At 37.5% G+C, this 17,873-nt stretch overlaps 2 protein-coding genes and 1 long non-coding RNA gene across 4 annotated transcripts; 2 read left to right on the top strand and 1 right to left on the bottom strand.

Moving 5' to 3' along the window:
* Positions 1-2,904: 2,904 nt before the first annotated feature.
* Positions 2,905-4,109, bottom strand: LOC125199212 (uncharacterized). The gene is made up of 3 exons (XR_016135049.1): positions 4,008-4,109; positions 3,820-3,936; positions 2,905-3,083 (listed from the first exon to the last, which is right to left on the bottom strand). It is a non-coding gene; the product is annotated as an uncharacterized LOC125199212 (long non-coding RNA).
* Positions 4,110-8,748: 4,639 nt separating this feature from the next.
* Positions 8,749-12,330, top strand: LOC125201334 (shaggy-related protein kinase alpha-like). Its single transcript, XM_048099397.2, has 13 exons — positions 8,749-9,196; positions 9,745-9,999; positions 10,085-10,177; positions 10,265-10,324; positions 10,401-10,673; positions 10,777-10,851; positions 10,974-11,030; positions 11,117-11,257; positions 11,354-11,404; positions 11,481-11,576; positions 11,662-11,745; positions 11,838-11,940; positions 12,026-12,330. Exons 1-13 carry the CDS (start codon positions 9,137-9,139, stop codon positions 12,091-12,093), a joined length of 1,416 nt encoding a protein of 471 aa, XP_047955354.1. The 5' UTR covers positions 8,749-9,136; the 3' UTR covers positions 12,094-12,330.
* Positions 12,331-14,908: 2,578 nt separating this feature from the next.
* Positions 14,909-17,781, top strand: LOC125211599 (E3 ubiquitin-protein ligase At1g63170-like). 2 transcript variants are annotated; one of them, XM_048111469.2, is made up of 5 exons: positions 14,909-15,595; positions 16,300-16,431; positions 16,511-16,643; positions 16,965-17,129; positions 17,262-17,781. In XM_048111469.2, the coding sequence occupies exons 1-5, from the start codon at positions 15,030-15,032 to the stop codon at positions 17,436-17,438; spliced, it is 1,173 nt and encodes a 390-aa protein (XP_047967426.1). In that variant the 5' UTR covers positions 14,909-15,029; the 3' UTR covers positions 17,439-17,781. The 2 variants fall into 2 exon arrangements, with proteins under 2 accessions (XP_047967426.1, XP_047967434.1); XM_048111477.2 differs by having other exon boundaries at positions 14,910-15,595; positions 16,312-16,431.
* The last annotated feature ends 92 nt before the right edge of the window (positions 17,782-17,873 follow it).

The following is a 17,873-nucleotide window of genomic DNA, read 5'->3' on the forward strand; positions in this document are numbered from 1 at the left end:
TACTGTTCGTAAAGAAGAAAGAAGGAACGATGAGAATGTGCATAGACTATCGGGAATTAAACAAGCTGACTCTGAAGAATAAGTATCCTCTACCAAGGATAGAAAACCTCTTCGACCAACTCAAAGGAGCTAGCGTGTTTTCCAAAATGGACTTGAGATCCGGCTATCACCAACTGAAGATCCAACCCGGAGATATACCAAAGACGGCATTTCGAACTAGATATGGTCACTATGAGTTCGTAGTGATGCCCTTCGGTTTGACAAATGCCCCAGCAGTGTTCGTGGACCTAATGAACCGTACTTTCCACCCGTACCTCGACAAGTTTGTCTTGGTTTTCATAGATGATGTACTCATCTACTCGAAAGACCGCAAGGAACATGAGAAACATCTAAGGACTGTCCTAAACACATTGAGGCATGAGAAACTACGCTAAGTTCAATAAGTATGAATTTTGGCTCAGCGAAGTGAACTTTCTCGGGCACATCGTGACCGCAGAAGGAATTCGAGTGGACCCAGCAAAGATTGAAGCCGTGCAGAACTGGAAATCACCAACAACCCCAAATGAAATTCGAAGTTTCTTGGGATTGGCTGGTTACTACAGAAGATTCATCGAAGGACTTTCCAAAATCGCGAGGCCAATGACTCAGCAGCTGCAGAAAAACGTTAAGTTCTCATGGACTCCAGAATGCGAGCAAAGTTTTCAACTACTAAAGAAGAAACTAACTGCGGCACCAGTATTAGCAGTCCATGAAGCTGGAACAAATTATGTGGTCTACACCGATGCATCAAAGAATGGACTTGGTTGTGTCCTAATGCAAAACGGGAAGGTGATTGCATATGCATCGCGACAACTACGACCACACAAGCTGAATTATCCAACACACGATTTGGAGCTAGCAACAGTGGTGCACGCACTAAAGATCTGGAGACATCACCTCTACGGAGTCCGGTGTGAGATTTTCACAGATCACAAAAGTCTCAAGTATTTCTTCGAACAGAAAGATCTCAATATGCGACAACGAAGATGGCTTGAACTGGTGAAGGACTATGATTGTGGCATAAACTACCACCCTGGCAAAGCTAATGTTGTAGCTGATGCCTTGAGCCGAAAGACTCAGCATGTAGCAGTTCTCCTTACCCAAAAGGAAGAACTACTGCGAGAGTTTAGTAAGCTAAAATTGGAAACAGTGCAAACAATTGAAACTATGCAAGGAAGGGTAGCCACCTTGGTAGTCGAACCCGACTTGAGAAGTCGAACCGTGGAAGCACAAAGGAAAGACGAAGCTTTGGAGAAAATACGAGTAAAGGTGAGAATGAAAGAACATGGAAATTATCAAGAGGAAGTTGATAACGCCCTTACCTTTGAAGGGAGACTTTGTGTGCCAAAGGATGAGGAGCTCAGAAATGAGATCATGAGTGAAGCGCATGACACTCCCTACACCGCCCACCAAGGAAGCAAAGTATCACGACATGAAGAAGAAGTTCTGGTGGGACAGAATGAAGAGGAGCATTGCATTGTTCGTCGAACGATGCCTATCTTGCCAACAAATCAAGGCCTTGCATCAACGGCCACAAGGGAAGTTGCAACCCTTGGAGATTCCCGAGTGGAAGTGGGAACACGTAACAATGGATTTTGTGACGGGATTACCCAAATCCAAACAAGGAAATACCGCCATTTGGGTAATTGTGGATCGCCTCACCAAGTGTGCCCATTTTGTTCCAATACCCATCACACACGGGTCGGAAAAATTAGCCCAGTTATATGTTCGAGAGATCATACGAATCCATGGGGTTCCCATATCGATTACATCAGATCAAGACTCAAGATTCGTATCCAGATTTTGGAGGAGCCTACAAGAAGAACTGGGCACAAGATTGAATTTCAACACTGCTTTCCATCTAAAAACTGATGGGCAGTCGGAAAGAACCATCCAGACATTGGAGGACATGCTCCGAGCTGTTGTACTCAACCGAGGAGGAAGCTGGGATACGATTCTACCCTTGATTGAATTTGCATACAACAACAGTTATCAAGCAACCATAGGCATGACGCCATATGAGGCTTTGTATGGAAAGAAATGTAGATCGCCACTCCACTGGGATGAGGTCGGCGAAAGAAAAGTGCTAGGCCCGGATTCAGTCGAGGAAATGATAGAAATCGTGCGAAAAATCCGAGATAGAATCAAGGAAGCGCAAGATAGACAGAAGTCTTATGCGGACAGCCGTAGAACAGACCTACAGTTTGAAATAGGGGATAAAGTCTTTCTGAAAGTATCTCCCTCAAAAGGGATAACTAGGTTTGGGATCAAGGGCAAATTAAGACCTCGTTTTATCGGACCCTATGAAGTACTGGAAAGGATAGGTCAAGTGGCGTATCGTTTGGCGCTACCACCAAATCTGGGAAATGTACACAATGTTTTCCATGTGTCACAACTTAGGAAATGCATGTTTGATCCAAAACATGTAATTCATCAAGAAGAAGTAATCATGAACCCAGACCTGAGTTATGAAGAAAAGCCCGAAGCCATCTTGGATTGAAAAGAGCAACATTTGAGGAATAAAACCATAATCTCGGTAAAAGTCCTGTGGAAGCACCACAGACAAGAAGAAGCGACATGGGAAATTGAGGATAAGATGAAAGAACAATATCCAGAACTGTTCACCTAAAGTCGTTTCTTTTAAAGTGGGTAGAATGTAACATCCCACATTTATTTTAATGCTAATAATAGTTTCATATAGAAAGTGTTGGATACCATAAAGTGGAGTAGTAGTTTAAACTACTATGTTTGCTTGCTTTACATTTTATCTATGTTAAGAAAAATTAATTACTAAGATGTGAGAAAGGAAGCTTGCTAGAATGATAAATACAAGAAGTCGAGGAATGATTTATGCAAGAGCAAGTATAGTAGAAGAATATTAAGTGTCCATGTACATATATGAGATAATGCTCTTTAACATGATTATATACAGTAGCAATACATGTGTAATTATCAACTCTCTAGTATTTAATACTATACAATAGCAGCTTCTCGGATAGCCATTCATTATTCTTGAATGCCCACTTTCTCTCCCAAACCATGTCCTGCAGTCAAAGAAAATGAGTTTGTAATACTAGAAGACAAAGTACTTCTACACTCTACTTCCTTATTTAGTCAAAGAGTAAATAGTCCATGAAAGAACAACTTTGACATCATTCTATTGATGGTGACACCGAAGCACACACGCGTTACCATCTTTCAAATTCTTGCAAGAATAAACCCTTCCCCATGCATGCTCCAACAGTGAGTTAATTAGCATAGTAAGTTAATTAGAATCAGAGGAATAAAGTCTCCAACATCATGATGAGTATGATGAATTTGAGGAGAAGAGTTTTATGTTTCTTGTCGCCACATTCAAGATCACACGGTAAGAAATTAACTATAAATAGAACATCCCTCTCAACCTTTTTCCCATCACAATCTCTCATCAGCTTCATCGCATAAATGTATCTTTTCCACACACAAAAATCCATGTTTCCACACATTCAAGTTTAGAGGAAGGTGCTTCAAGAGCTTAGCTAGCAAGTAGAGGAAAGTTGCATTTTGTGCACTCACCAAGTTTTCTCATTGTCTAAATATGTTCCCTACCAAAATTCTTTCTTTAAAGCATGACATCATTTAGTACATATCTCTGTCCCAAAACTCAAAATACAACCATTCTTAGTACTTCTTCAAAATCTCAACTTTTATGCATAAATAGGAAAAATCATAGCCTCTTAAATCACAAATATATGAAGCCACCCAAATAGAAATTTAACTAAGGAAATAAGAAAAACATACCTTGGCTAGAATTCTGTTCTCCGGCAGATCGGCGGCAGCTCGGCAGTGATGGCGAAATCCGGCGAAAGGACGACACTTCTCCGTCCTCTTTAACGTGTTTTCTATTCCTTCTAATTTCTAAAAATTGTTATGCAAAGATTCAAAATTTAGAAGCTCGTTTTACAAAATTCAAAATGAGATAAACTTACTTTCCGAGCAATGAAAACGGCGGTGACCGGAGCAGCGCCGGTGGCAGCCGTTTCCGGCAGAGGCGAGAGAGAGAGAGAAGAAGTTTGAGAGAGAGAGAGACGTTGGGGAGGAAGGAGGCAAAGGAGAGGAGTTTGAATAAGTAGGGTTTCATCTTTTAATTACTTATTGGGCTAAAGAATGGACTTTAAGTTTATTTCCAGTTGGGCCTCTTTAAGTTGAACAAGTTACACCTCTTTAAATTAATTCACTGGGCCAAGGATAGTTATTTTGGTTAAGTGTGTGGGCTAGAATTAATATGATAACAAGAGGAGCCCATAATTTCCTAATTAATTCTTTGATAGATGATTTAATAATTATGTTTGGATGAAATTAATTTCTTGAGCTTATGTTCTCGTAATTAATTTAAAGAAGTATGCTTGCATAAGTTCTTGGAATTTCTTAGTTGAGTAATCTCTTGGTTAGTTGTTTCCAATAATTAAATCCCTCGATTTACTTGAGTGAAAGGAATAATGTTTGAAGGAATAAGAAATAGGATGCATATCCTAGGTGCATGACATCTACTTTTACTTATCTTGAAGCTAAATAGTTGTTATTAATTTTCTTGAGATAAGGCATTCACAAGGAAGTAATACCCTAAGGAGGAGGTATTTTTGTATCAAAGTTGCAAGGATCTAAGGTGAACTTTCGAAATTATATACAAATGAAAGTATGAAATATTTTGAGATAATATTTATCTATGCAAATGATATTGTCTTGCCATAAATTGTTTTGGTTTTATGTAATGATGCATATCTGTGTTGGTTATACCGAATGTGCTAAGCCAATTAAAGTAAGAATCGAATTCGGGTCCCAGCAAGGGGAGAGTCCCTATTCGGACTAGTGTACACGTGGACTGTGTGTCATCGAGAGGGTTGGCCGGTCCGGTGTCCGTGGAAAGTGGCCACTTTCCCGGCACAAGAAGGAATGTTCAGATATGGCAAATTACAGAAGGAATGAGACTGCAGTCAAACTTTTAAGCAAGGGAATTTAGTAAGCTTGGGCCCTTTTTACTAAAACTCTCAAGTATTACTACAACGATGACATGACAATATTTCTTTTATAAATGTATATGTGTATATTTCGGCAATGTGTTCACTGAGTACCTTTGTACCCAGCCCTGCATATATTTCTAAATGTGCAGGTTGAGCTGCGATGAATGGAGGGGGAGTGCTGAATCCAAGGGGCTTATTTCTAAATCATGCAGTACTCTCGGAGGTTCATGTCTTCATACATGGAACCATGTTTCAGTCATTCCGCTGTGCTAGTTTCTACTCTTTCCCTAAGACACTGATATTTGAATAAATCGTGTTGTACGAACCTCTAAACTCGAATCCTTATGGGATCGAGTGTACCTTATCTAAGTACTCCCTTTATATTTCTCTTTTATTATATGATTTACTCTTATATCTTCTTCCCCATTTCTATCTCCTCTTCTAAATTCTCATCCCCAATCACATTAACCATGTTTTACTATCCTTAGTAAAATGCGGGCGTGACATAATGTATTAGTTATCTAACTGCACCAATATTTAGTATAGCTTTAATTTAATTGTTGTTCATTTATTATATTGTATCTCAAAAGGATAAAAAGTTTCGGAAATATTTATTGATTTTTAATAGTCTCATTTAAATTGCAATTACAATTTGGTTTATTTGTGCTAGATGATAGTAATATCTACATCAATCGTGTTACCTATGTTGCATTTTTATTCTAAAAGTAGAAAATAATTTCGGAAGGAAAAAAGTCAGGCTTCATTAATCATGAAAATATTGAGTCATGAGCTATTGCGTTATCAGGATTATAATTTTGAATATTTGTGCATGTTTGTTTGACATGGATTGTGTGCGAGGAAAATAATCTAATTCCTATTATTAAATTCATGAAAATATGGAAAATAATATGATTCTGATGAATTATTAAATTCAAGTTTGATAAATTATAAGGACATAAGAGAAAGAATAAAATTCCTAAAATTAGGAAATGTTACATATACATTCAGGATTCTTTTTTCCTGTCTCAACCTAGGTTTTTTTTTTCATATTTAGGATTTTAGAGATATATGCATAATTTCATCAATCGTTCTCTTCTACTTTCTTCATGTCAACAAATCTATATAGAGGGATTTAATTTCAAAACGATCAGCGATGGCTACAAGATCACGACTCTGATTGAATTTTGCATTTTGCTCGTCTAACCATGGGTTTGCTTTCATCGTTTAGTTTGTTTAATATAGGAACACATTATTTGAGCTTTGCAGCGAAAAATAAACAAATTTAAAGTAGATAATAATAAATATTTTGTGATATTGCTTAGTATTTATTCTTATATGTGAGAAGATGGTTGTTATAAGTTGCTCAATTCCACTCATGCTACAAAGAAGAAGAAGACTTAAAAAAAAATCTATGATTGCTCGAAAAAAATGATAGCGTGGAATCGTATGATATTGACATTGTAAATTTCTACTCTGAGGTGTATGATGTTTTGACGTCTACGATAATTTTGAATAGTTGATTTTCTCTTGGGATTCAATGAATCAATTGAAAAGATTCTGAGTTCGATGATTTCAATGGTCACTAATTTTACTATTTTGGATCATCCTTTAAATTAGACTAAGTCTAAATATGGAAAGCTTTTAATCAATTTCGCACTACTAATAATGTGGATTTCATAATCCACTAACACTACTTTCACTATATTATTTTTCTCTTACTTTACCAATTGTATATTAAAACTTATGCCATTAACAAGTTTGTTTTTTTAGGACGGAGGAGTTATAAAATACGAACACTGCTAAAATTCTTGATTATTGTGATTTTTAATAATGCTTTATTGTACTCCATCCGTCCGTCATTAGGAGTCTCGATTTATCATTGTAATCGGGCTTCCATTAGGAGTCCTTATTTACTTTTACTAAAAATGTTAGGTAGACCCCACATTTTACTAACTCGTTCTACTCATATTTTATTATAAAACTAATACTACTTACGTCCCTACTAAGTTGAGTCATATTTCTTTTTGGGATGTCCCAACTAAGTTGAGTCATTTCCTTTTTTGACAAAAAATAAAACATCAATTTATTTTATTCCATCACCTACTTTAGAGCATCATTAACGCCAGCGGGCTGGACCGCACCTAGGTCCCGGACCGCGGACAACGCTTTGGAGGAGGGAGAGGACGGGGCTGGGCCGCGTCTGGGGACGAGCCAGCGGCCTGAGGCCGGGCCTGGTGCGGTCTGGCCCACGTTGTAGGCTCCTGGGACGGGCCGCAATTCAATTTTTTTAAATGAAAGGAGGAGAGGAAGAAGATGACTGCGTGGGAAGAGAGGAGGAGAAGAAAAGAAAGGAGAAATTTTTAGGTTTAATATATTTAATGGGCTGGGCTTTATTTTAATTTTATGTATTTAAGTATTTGTTCAATTTTAATGGGTTGACTTTTTTAATGTATTTTTTTTAATTTTGAATTTTCTATGTTTGTAATTTTCAATTTTCGAATGAATTATGAATTTTTCATGTTATAATTGCTCAACATTTTTTATTTTTACGAATAAAATAGGTTGTAGTTGGGGCTTGCAGATTATTGGAGTTGTGGTCTGACACATAAAATTAGAGGAATGATGACGTGGAGGTGACTTGGGCTTGGATCCGGGTCAGGGTTAATGATGCTCTTACTCTTTTTTTATCTTTCTTACTTTATTCTCCTCTCCTACTTTCTAACACAATTTCTTAATTTTCGTACCCAAAAGTTTTGACTCAACTTAGTTGAGAAGGGTCCACATAAAAATGGGTCTCACATTCCACTATCCACATTCCTTTATACTCTTTTCGTCCCACCGAAGATGACTCACTCTCCTTTTTAGTTTGCCAAGATAACCCATTAATAAAAATAGAAATTTCTTTTCTTAGGACGAAGGATTCTTAAAACTCATGTCGAACTCAAATGAGACTCCTAATAACGAATGAAAATGGGGTACATTTTATATCTATTTTATTTATTAAATTCAAGTAAAAACTGTAATTTAAGAATCTCAAGAATCATAATCCCAGTGTTGCGTGCTGTCACGACAACTTTCCCTCCTCAGCGAGCCCCTTTGCTAAACGAGACGTCTGCAACGCAGCTTGTTGCGGGCTCGGACTCATCTCGAGCGAGCTCGCAACCAGCTGTAATGCGGGTGCCACCATAATTTTATTAAGACTTTTTTAATAAATTATTAATTGATGGAGTAGTATAGTAAATAAAATAATAATAATAATAATAATAATAAAATAAACATTATTACTATTACTATTAAAGTGTAGTACCTATTTATTTTTTCATTATATAATCGTCAAAAATATTATTTTTTCTTTAACTTTTATTTTACATTTTATTCTTTTCACTAAATTAATAAACATCACAAAATTTAATTGCGACATCATGAAAAAAGATTAAAATTTAATTTAATCAGGACGAATAGAGTAATATTATAAGAAATACTCCATATTTTTTTATAAATTAAATATTTCACTGAAACGATTATCAAATAAAATTATTTAACTCGACGTTACAACTAAATTTAATCACTCGTTTCAAATTTGAAAAGGCCTGAAATAAATGCAGCTAATGAATTCCAGTCAAACTGAAATCCATTAGAAAACACCCCGACCAATCCACGCCGTGGGATCGCATCAACAAGGAATCGACGGCCGAGATTCAAAGTCTAGCCATAGGCTCAGATTTCAAAGATAAAAGAAATATGGTCGGAAAGGATGATGATTAGCTTTGAAGCTTTGACTGGAGAGAGGGAGAGAGATTTCTCTGCCTTTATTTTTCTGAATTTCTTTTCCACCTTTTCCCTTTTTTTGGTTTCGGTTTCTCCTATATTTCTCGCTCTCTTTCTCTCTCTCTTCTCTTGTTTCTGTTGTGAACGCAGAAAAGAAAGAGAGAGAGGAAAACTAAGAGAAAAACACATTTCCCCCATTTTGCGATTCACTTTCATTTCCTAATCTGGATTGTGCTCTTTGTTCGGTTACTTTGATTGAAGCCACATTTTCATCTGATTCCTCTTTGCTGTGATTCTATTTGGATTTGTTAAATTCATATTTTTCGACGATGAATATGATGCGGCGGCTGAAGAGCATTACTTCCGGCCGCTCCTCCGTTTCAGATCCTGTAATTTCTTTTTCTTCTTCTTCTGTGTTTCTTTCTTTGTGTGCTCATGAATTTTAATTGTAATCAAAATGTAATCATTTTTGGAATTATTTGGGATTGGAGAAAAGAAAATGTTTGGGAATTTCAAAGATTGGATTTTTGGTGGTTTTATTTCTATTTGAGCTTTTGATGATTTGTCCTTTTATTAATTGATTCTTTTTTTAGAAGACATGTTATTATTTGTGTGTCTAGAATTATGTTACTTACATTCCTCTAGTGCTGATATGTTGATACGTGTGGACTTGTAGCAAAGTTGAGGATGTTGATAGCGACAGGAAATCTTGTGATTTTTGTGGATTTTTGTTGTTGTCTGTTAATAAGTGGCTCTGAATTGCAGCTGCGTTTTGTTTTTGTCTATTTTGTTTAATCTTTGAGGATGTGTCTAGTGAACGATCAATAATGCATTGGCACCATATTTGGTAGCGTTTGTATGATGATATCTGGAAATGGAATGCAATGAATCACAAACGCAAGATCAAATCTGAAATTTGATGATTTGTTTGGCTCAGGGTGGGGAGCCTAGCACTATTAAGAGGGCGAAGGTGGATCAAGAACTCGATCAGAGGCTCCCGGGTGGAGTAGAGACGGTAGAGAACAGGATGCGGGATCCGGAGCAGCACAACGAGTTAAAATCTGTTGCGAGCACATCTGGCAGTAGTCATGATAGACGAGACAAGCCTGGCTACGATGAGCTTCCCAAGGAGATGAATGAGATGAAAATTAAAGATGATAAGAAGAGAGATGGTCATGAGGAGAGCCACAAGGTTGGATTTAAATCATATTTCGATGTGAAATAATGTTACTTTGATGGATAAGTTTGTTGACATGGGAATTGTTTGCTATTTCCAGGATGTGGAAGCCGCGGTCGTCAGTGGCAATGGGACAGAAACTGGTCAGATAATCGTGACTTCAGTTGGTGGCCGGAATGGGAAACCAAAACAGGTGATTGTGCTTGCTGGCTGTTGTTGATCATGTTAGCATATCTTTAAATCAATGTGTTTATGTGATTTCGTTTTATGTTATCCTTAGACAATGTCATACATGGCTGAGCGCGTTGTTGGAACTGGTTCGTTTGGAGTTGTCTATCAGGTAATGTGGATCGAATTAAGTACTTATGAAAGGCGGTGCGTTGTATTATGGTGTCCTAATGTGGTTTGTGGTGTAGGCTAAATGCCTTGAAACGGGTGAATCCGTGGCTATAAAGAAGGTGCTTCAGGATAGGAGATACAAGAACAGGGAACTGCAGGTAATGCAGATGCTTAGCCACCCGAACGTTGTGCAGCTGAAGCATTCCTTCTATTCTACTACGGAGAAGAATGAGGTGTACCTAAATGTCGTTCTAGAATACGTACCAGAAACTGTTTATCGGGCTTCCAGGCACTACACCAAAGTGAATCAACACATGCCCGTCGTCTACGTTCAGCTGTATGTATACCAGGTACACTCTATTTCTTGTGATTGTTATATTTGTCGTCCGAGTGGTTTATTGTATGTTGAAACTTCGAATCATGGTTCCCGTTGTTTCTGATCTGAAATTGCAGATATGCCGAGCCCTAAATTACATTCATAGAGTTATTGGAGTGTGTCACAGGGACATTAAACCACAGAATCTACTGGTATGATTATTCATTTCTGTTTGAACGTAGATAACTTTTGTCGAAATCGTGCATCGCTGTTTCTAAATTAATGGAAGCCTTAACCAGCACTCGTTCATTTTCTCTTGTAATTAATGCTGCAGGTTAATCCTAGCACACACCAGCTTAAGATCTGCGATTTTGGGAGCGCAAAGATGCTGGTATGTAATATCACTTCAGAGTTTGATTGAAATCATACCAATCCATGAAGGTCTCTCATTCAGATTTGTGTTTTTTTTTGGTACAGGTACCCGGTGAACCAAATATATCGTACATCTGCTCCAGGTATTATAGAGCTCCCGAGCTCATCTTTGGAGCCACGGAATACACGACTGCGATTGATATGTGGTCAGCTGGCTGTGTTATGGCTGAGCTACTCCTGGGGAAGGTAGGCATATATCCCCTGTTTGTCTGAGAATGAGAAACATCTTCTACTTATGTTTTATTTTGGAATTTAGTCATCATGTTATTATAATGGGTGCAGCCTATCTTTCCCGGGGAGAGCAGTGTCGATCAGCTAGTCGAAATAATCAAGGTATGCTCACACATTCTGCAAACCCGACGTCTTGCCTCTTGTTGTATCCCAGCCCTCAGCTGTTACTTTTGTGTAGGTTTTGGGAACACCAACGAGAGAGGAAATCAAATGCATGAACAGACACTACACCGAGTTCAAATTTCCTCAAATCAAAGCCCACCCGTGGCACAAGGTTTGTCATCCTTGACTAGGATGCCCTTTCCCTACCATCCAAATTTTCCATGTAAAACCACCATTTATGAAGCTATCTTTTGCAGGTATTTCACAGGAGAATGCCTGCTGAGGCAGTGGATTTGGTGTCCCGGCTCCTCCAATACTCCCCGACTCTACGTTTCACAGCTGTAAGTTTTTCGTTTTAAAAACTCATCTATACATTCTAACATACATACATTTCAAGATCTCGAATATGAATCTCTTGTTTTTTCCCCTTTAGTTGGAGGCTTGTGCACACCCTTTCTTCGATGAGTTGAGAGCAACAAACGCGTACTTACCAAACGGGCGACCACTACCTCCTCTGTTCGACTTTTCACCAGAAGGTGAGTGTGTTCCACTCTGCCCAAACGGGCTATTTATACGCTATCCCAGCCTCTCGATTGTAACTGTTGGGTCGAAATCTTGCAGAGCTGGCCGGTGCACCTCACGAGCTGCTGGAACGGCTCATTCCAGAGCATTTGAGGAAGCAAAGTTGATGAAAGTAAGGAGAAATTGAAGTTCATCAAGGGGATGGATGACACGACGGTTCTGTTGAAATATGCAGATATATATATAAATATGATATAGATGCCCAGTTTGCAGGTGTCCACCTTGTTGATGGAGGCTTACAAACTGGAGATGGTTTTATTAGTTTATTTCTTTTGTATTTAGTTCTTTTTGTTCTAAGTTTTGTTCCTAATATAAAAATGAGAGTTTTGCGTTTTCATGATTTAGTCTGTTGTCTTTGAACATGGCTCGTATGTGATGATAGTATCTTGAATTTAACATACTCCATGATTAAAATATTTAATATTAGTAGTTTACATTATCATTAAGAATTGGAACTTTGCATATATACAAAACCCCAAATTTTGTAAGGCATTTTCGGACTTCTTTATTCATAAAAGATATAGTTAGCATGTTTCTGTCCAATAATTTATCTGAGTTATGGGAGGACAGGGTATTTATGTATACTATAGTACTATTGAATTTTCATTTAATATTGACATGAGATGTTGAAATAAAATGATGAACAATTGAAAAGGGACAGTGAAGGATTTTTTTTCCGTATGATTAAATATTTTGATAACGATATAGGGTCACAAAAAAATGATAAATAATTTAGTTAAGATATAGTAGTACTAAAATACATATAAATGATGATATAGAAAACTATAAAGAGGACACATTGATAAAGTTAGATTGGATCATTACTCATTAGTGGCAGATCAAATCATCATAATTACAATCTCCCAATTCATCATATTAGTAATAAACAAAAGATTAATTACCTCAACAAAGAAATTGATCAATAACTTTTTTTATGTACGAAAATAGTAAGTTTGATTATTTATGAGCATATCAAAATTTAGTGCCACTTAGAGCATTGAAAATTTGAAATCAAATTTGAATTATAAAAAGGTTACTATTTGGCTTATAAAAATCAGAAACCAAAAAAAAAAAAAAAGAAGAGGAGGAGGTATTTGAACATTCTAATATGTACGTACGTGTCCGTGTGTATACAAACTATTAATATCCAATCATACAGTTTTATTTTTATTGCAATTAAACAACTTCATTATATACTCCATATACTAGTCTTGAAAGCTATTAGAAACCTAAGGAAATGGAGTACATAAATAATGTACATGGTATTATTTTAATTCACGATTGTCCAAACATTGGGATCTTAGCATGCCAAAAATTATATGACTGTGACATTTATTTGAATAAATAATAAATAATTTTAGATATAGGTATGAGTTGGCGCTCAAATTGTAAATGGACGGCTGAGATATACCAGATTATCTTTTCCTAGTTTGGTGTTCTTCCAATCATGTAATTCCATCTTGAGATTCAAATTCAATTGTTGCGGTAAAGTCAGGTCCATAATAGAGAAACATATGGTATGAATCATGCATGCCTTAATTTTCGTCAACTATAGATTATTATAGTACTCCCCTTTTGATTTGCGGTAAATGATTATGATTTATGAATAATCACATTAATTATTATTTTTATTTGGGTCATTATAACATAATAATTGTCTTCTTTTTTTTCTTAACAAAACATGAGCTATACCTAAATCGCCAGTTTCGATTCCGAATTGGCCAAATAATAACGGCTCCATAAATTGTAAACTAGCTGCTGACTTGAGTGTTTTTCCTATTTTATGAACAATTGTAAATTGGCTTGTAAATTCGGGAATTCGAACTCGAAATTTCAAAAATATCATATCCAATATCCGACCCGTATGTGATTTAGGGTACCCTAATACCCGGTGCGCGCGTACCCGAACCTAACTAATCGGATACCTATAAACCCAAAATTAGTATTTCAAATTTATTCTTTTATATAAATTATATTTTGATAAGAATATAAATTATTAAAAATAACACAATAATACTATTTATTGACTATTATTAAAAATCTAAACTTCAATTCTAATGCTTTGGCTTTCTCTAGATTAGATATTTGTGGACATTAGACAAATAGACACTACTTAATTTTAAAATAAAGAAATTTTTGCATAAATCTACATGTGATTAAATAAATTTACTCTAGATTTACCCTAGGGGCTAGGGCCATAGGCCCTATACTAAATAAAATATTTATCAAAATACATAATTAATCGGGTATTAATCGTGTACCCTAATACGAGCTAATAGGGGTTTCGGGTACCCTAAATCCAAAAAATTCTAACATTAACTACCCAAACCCGTACCCGAACCCATAATTTTGGATTTCGGGTACCCAAAACCCGTCGGGTATTGGGTCGGGATCGGGTATACCCGAAACCCGTGGACTAAATTTGCAGACCTAATTGTAAACTAGCGGATATGTTGGACACCCATAAACATTGAGCGACTAAGACTCCAACTATAACGTAAGCGTAACCAACAGTGACAGAAGGAGAATTATACAGCAAACAATCCTGTGATTTCTAAGCACAACTCATAGGCTTCAATATTACTACCATTATTTCTCTCTACTCGATAAAATATTAAAATTATAATTTTATCTCTATTTTATTATTGCTCGTATCTTAAAATTTGTCACTTAATTATTTCTTTTTTAGTCCACTCCTAAACATTTGTCACTTTATATTTTTATCATTTTTAATAATAAACCCCACATTTCATATTAATTTATTTTCATCATATCTTATTATAAAATTAATATATAAAAATAGGATTTACGTGCCACCAATTTTTTCAACTAATTTTCTTATGTCACGTTAAATAGTGCCAAATTATTATATTCATTCAATCATTCAAAATGACCTACCAAGAAGTAAAAATAAATTAAAAAAATATCTCACACAATCCCGGATCTGATCTCCATCTCTGACCGTCCGATCAACCCACCTTCATCACAACGTTCAGACAAATCTAAATCCAATCAGGAAACAGCGCAGCACCGTAACAAAACGATGTCGTTCCCGCCGGACTCTCCGTCCCCCGCCGCCGTCGATACGACGCCTCTACTCTCCGACCAGATCTTCCGCCCCCACCGCCGCCCTCGCTTCCTTCGCCGCCCGCCCAGCCTCCGCGGCGCCGCGAACTTCCTCCGTCGCGCCAGCAGCCGGAGCCGCGCCATGCGCGAGCCCTCCGTCCGCGTCCGAGAAGCAGCGGCCGATCAAATCGAGGAGCGGCAGAGTGATTGGGCTTACTCGAAGCCGATAGTGATTTTAGACCTCGTTTGGAACATCTCCTTCGTGGTCGTCTCAATTTCGGTGCTGATTGTGAGCCGGAACGAGACGCCTTCGATGCCGCTGAGGCTCTGGACTGTGGGTTACGCGCTGCAGTGCCTTCTTCACGCGGTGTGTGTTTGCTGGGAGTATAAGAAGAGGTATTCGGGCCACAATTTGGAAGGGGGCGACGGAGCTCAATTAGGGTTAGGGCACACTCGGAATTACTCGAATTCCAGCTCCGGAAGTGATGACGTGGAATCTGACGGTTATTTTTCCGATCACCGGCAAAGTAATGATGAAGCTAGGTACAGTTTATCACAATTTTACGCTTTTTTAAGGGGCAATGTTCTCATTTTCACCTGAGTTAAGAACTTAATTTTGGGGGGCAATGTTCTTATTTTCACTCGAGAATTTTAGGGGCAATGTTCTCATAGTTTGGAATAATGTGCAAGGCAAATTATCAAGATCTTAATTTGTGATTTTGTGATGCTGGTGCCTAGAAAAATCTATACTTTCTCAAGTTTGGGGATTGTGGATGGGGATTGGAAGATTTGTGAATTAGGATTTAGATTGTTAACTACAATTTGGACAGAATAATTTGAGTCAGGAACTGTTTGTGCTTGATGAACTACGAGACGTTTGCATAGCTAGGTGCAGAATAATCGTGACTACTGCTTTGCTTGAATTAGTTGAGAGAAATTTGGCAAAGATGAGAATTGATTTGAGTCCATAGCCACAGTATATTCATGACATTCACTTGTTTAAAGTCGAGAATTAATTTGAGTCACGGTGACAGAATACCAAGTGTTTATTCATTGCATTATTTGCTGGTTCTAACAGTTGATGCACTTCACTTTTGTCTGATTGTAAATACTATCATATTTGAGCCCTGCATTTCCCTAAGCTTGCCTCGGAGTATGATCCAAGAAGCTTTCCGTTGACCTTTTATGCTCCTTACTATCCTAATTACTACATGATATTTATGATTACAATGTTAACTTGCTGATAGTTTCCTTGACAGCGTTGCTAAACATCTGGAGTCTGCAAATACTATGTTCTCATTTATTTGGTGGTTAATTGGTTTCTACTGGGTTTCTGCCGGTGGCCAAAGTCTGCCAAGTGAAGCGCCTCAGCTTTACTGGTTTGTCCAACTATCTATGTACTGAAGTTATTTATGCTTGTCCTGTGTGTTTATGAATCCTCAACCTTTATCTTTGCAGGCTGTGCATAACATTTTTGGCATTCGATGTGTTTTTTGTTGTCGTTTGCGTTGCTGTAGCGTGTGTTATTGGACTTGCTGTTTGCTGCTGTCTACCTTGTATCATCGCAATCCTATATGCTGTTGCCGACCAGGTAGGTTAAAATCATGCCATGTTGATTTGAAATTGATTTCACTCTTTCCTGTATAGTTTAACTAACTGAATAAACTTCACATATCAACTTAGTTCGTAGTCATATACTTTTACTAGAATCCTTGTGTAAAATCCGACACAAAGACGTGTCATATACTTTTTGATACTCTTGATACCGCTGCTAATTGTGATGTAAGTGTAAAATGTTCTGCTTCTGCAGTTGTAATGGTTGGACTTGTATTTCAACCAACAGAGAATTGTGTGCGACTAAGTGATGTCAATTAATACCATAAAATGTGTGTTTTTCATGTTTGTGTTACAGGAAGGAGCTACTAAGGATGACATTGAGAGACTTCCTAAATACAAATTTCGGAGAATTGGTGATTTGGAGAAGCGAAGTGGTGAAATTCAAGGATCATTTGGTGGAATAATGACGGAATGCGACACTGACTCACCCATTGATCATGTCCTTCCTCTGGAGGATGCTGTATGTCCATCTATTCTGTTTTGCAATCCAAATCGTGTGGCATGATGTGTCTTTACACTACTACTAGTATTTAGCTCAGTAATTCATGCATATATATATTGATGCGATTGAGATTTGGCTTTTTATACTCAGGAATGCTGCATTTGCCTCTGTGATTACGATGATGGAAGTGAACTGCGGGAGCTCCCTTGCGCCCACCATTTTCACGTGGCTTGTATAGACAAGTGGCTGTACATGAACGCAACCTGCCCTCTCTGCAAGCTCAACATAATAAAAAATGGCAACCTTAGCGGTAGTGAAGAAGCATGATCATTGAAAAAGCTACCTCCATCGCTCTGGGCATCCCCGATGCTGGCTGGGTGGTCTCGTCCCTGCCTCGAGCCTCATGTGAAGCAAGGCAGCAGCTGCTGCCCATGTATGTGATATATCTACTATACATATATATAGCCCTTTGTTATTAAATATAGTGAGTTGATATGGTGTTCGATAGTAGTAATGTTTTAATCCCAAACCATATAAATGTGAGGTACTAGAAGAGCTAGCTTTTTTTAGTTTCTCATGAGTGTTGCACTCTGTGGTGTAAGAGAAGGAGCAACAGTGTATTTATTGCCCACCTCATTCCTCGATTTTTATGTAAATCTTTGTTATTCCATATTCTACTCGTCTTGATTTCTCTATTTCCGTGATGAATAAATAAGGACTTTAGAAGGGATGCATGCTTAAATCAAAACTGTCGAGCTGAAC

This window comes from Salvia hispanica, chromosome 2 (genome assembly GCF_029641045.1).
Source record: "Salvia hispanica isolate PSC_SH4W2 chromosome 2, Shi_PSC_v1, whole genome shotgun sequence".
Lineage (NCBI taxonomy): Eukaryota > Viridiplantae > Streptophyta > Magnoliopsida > Lamiales > Lamiaceae > Salvia > Salvia hispanica.